The sequence below is a fragment of the Chrysochloris asiatica genome, unplaced genomic scaffold (genome assembly GCF_000296735.1).
Source record: "Chrysochloris asiatica unplaced genomic scaffold, ChrAsi1.0 scaffold00057, whole genome shotgun sequence".
NCBI lineage: Eukaryota > Metazoa > Chordata > Mammalia > Afrosoricida > Chrysochloridae > Chrysochloris > Chrysochloris asiatica.
Window position 1 is genome coordinate 17,318,325 of NW_006408575.1, and position 2,299 is coordinate 17,320,623.

Genomic DNA, 2,299 nt, shown 5'->3' on the forward strand with positions numbered 1-2,299 from the left:
TAAATTATTATATATGCCTGAGTGTTTTTTGTTTGTTTGTTTTTTAAAGCTAACGTGAATAGAGAGAAATACTGTTAACTGATGGTACATGGAGGGATTATAATCATTGTAATGAAACAAGGTGTATGATTTGTTGAATGTAAAACTGATGATCTGTCCTGTAAACTTTCAATCAATCCACAATAAAAACCTTTAAAAAAAAAAAAACTACGTGTGGCTCACAAACCAGCAGAACTGACATCACTTGGGAGCTTGTTAGAAATGCAGAATATCAGCTCTACATCCCATCTACTATATCCCAGTAAGGAGTCCTGATGTGGCACTGTGGGATGATGCACTGTACTTTAAGGTTGGTTTGAATCCCAAGGTTGGCAATTCAAACTTACCAGTGGCTCCTCAGAAACCCTATAAGGGTTGCTGAGGCAGAACTGACTCTAAGGCACTGAACAACAACATACCCCAGTACAGACCTACTGAATCAGAACTGCATTTTAACAAAAACCTAGGTGATTCATATACACATTAAAGCTTGAGAACCACAACTCCACACAATTACAGGATTTGAGTAAATCATGTTAAGGTCCCTTACAACTGTATCTCATGCAAAATCAGACCTGACAACATTTGAGCTTGTATTATCATGTGGCAACAGTTGTCTGGAGTTAAGAAGCAATCGCTTCCATTTGATGGGTTGTATTCTCGCTAGGTCCTCACAATCCTCATCATTTATTTATGTAAATTACTAGGCTCCTACACAGCCTCTTAAGGTGCTCTGGTAGCGTTGTGGTTATGAGGGAGGCTGCCAACCCCAAGGTCAGCAGTTTGAAACTACCAGCGGTTCATGGGAGAAAGCTGAGGCGTTCTGCTCCCGTAAAGATTTATAGCCTTGGAAACCCTGTGCAGGGTCACTATGAGTCAGAACCAACTCCACGGTACTTAACAACAAACAACATTCAGCCTCCTACCTAAATTTTACTGAAAAGTCCCCTTTTCAGTAAAAAATAGATACTTTCAAAGATAAAAACTCATACTTATATATCTAGGTAAACGTAAAACTGGTCATTTACCTTGATGGGAAGTAGTGAGGTCCAGGTAAGAAGTAGGGATGATGAAAAGAAAATCTCGGTGGTGTCCCAAACAATGTGGCTGGATGGCCCAGGGGAGGGGGCTGGTAGACATGTGAGTGTGGAATGGGAGGAGCCTGGGGGATTGGAGCACTTCTGGGACAAGTAGAAACACCGGGATACTCCTTGGGAGGTTGGATGGTTGAGGCTGCAAATCTGGCATGGGCAGTACTTGCACTGGTTGAAATCCTGTTGGTACTCTCCAGACACACAGGGGTGAGTCTCTTCATAGACCGACTAGCTCCAGAATGCAGCCGATGAGTGTCCGTTTGGGAGGGCCCAGCAAAACGCTGGGATGGGAGTGCTGGACGGAGGGGGAGACTTGGAGTCTGGATGGCCACCTGGGCAGCACTGGAGACACTGGGCTGGAAAAGTGTGATGGGGCTTGGGCGCTGGACTGCAGGTGAGGGCAGCTGGATGGCAGGTGTGGCTTCACCTTTAGAAATAAAGATAGCACAGATCAGGCATTCATTGTGTTATCTCATGATTTTCTGTTTCTGTAGAATTTAATAAACTGTACAACCAGAGGTCTCCACTAACCCCCTTGCCTAATAGCATCACTACATTCAATTACTCTATTTATTTCCCTAATTATTAATTTACAGTATATTGAACAAACTGAAGTTATCTATGTGTTTACTTACATTTTTTGTCTTTCTTTCTCAACTAAGCTCCAAGTATCTTGAGTGCCATGCTTTGTTCACTGCTATATCCCCAATACAAAAAAAAAAAAAATTCTGCCTGCCACAAAATCCCTGTTGCCACCAAGTTGGTTCTGACTCATTGCAACCCAATGGGACAGAGTGGAACTGCTCCACTGAGTTTCCAAGACTGCAAAGCTTTTGGTAAGCAAACTGCTCAAAACAGATCCTCCATAAACAGTCATTGGATGAATAAACAAAATTATTAATTGGTTGATTGACAAAAGAACAAATACACAAATGCTAGAATGCTAATGTGTGTGTGTATTTCTAAAAGAAAGAACATGAAACTACTGGCAGTGAATTTTGAAGGACCAGCCATCTTTGTACTGATCTGCATGTCTAGTGATTCGGAATCGCTAGTCACTGAAAACTCTATGCATAGCAGAGAAAAATTGTCTGATATCGGACTGGAAGGTGGGAGGGCACTCAGAAAGCGATTGTGGAAAAAAATGCCTACTCAAAGTAGGGTTG

The 2,299-nt window shown here is 42.1% G+C and overlaps 1 protein-coding gene across 2 annotated transcripts in view; it reads right to left on the reverse strand.

Moving 5' to 3' along the window:
- SOX30 (SRY (sex determining region Y)-box 30) overlaps positions 1–2,299 on the reverse strand; it is a 65,353-nt gene that overhangs the window by 43,228 nt on the left and 19,826 nt on the right. The window contains exon 4 of one of the 2 annotated variants that reach the window (XM_006863932.1): positions 1,068–1,560. The exons of the other annotated variant lie outside the window; for it this stretch is intronic. Coding sequence (XP_006863994.1) covers positions 1,068–1,560 — 493 coding nt within the window. The remainder of the gene's footprint in view (positions 1–1,067; positions 1,561–2,299) is intronic. 2 annotated transcript variants of the gene reach the window in all.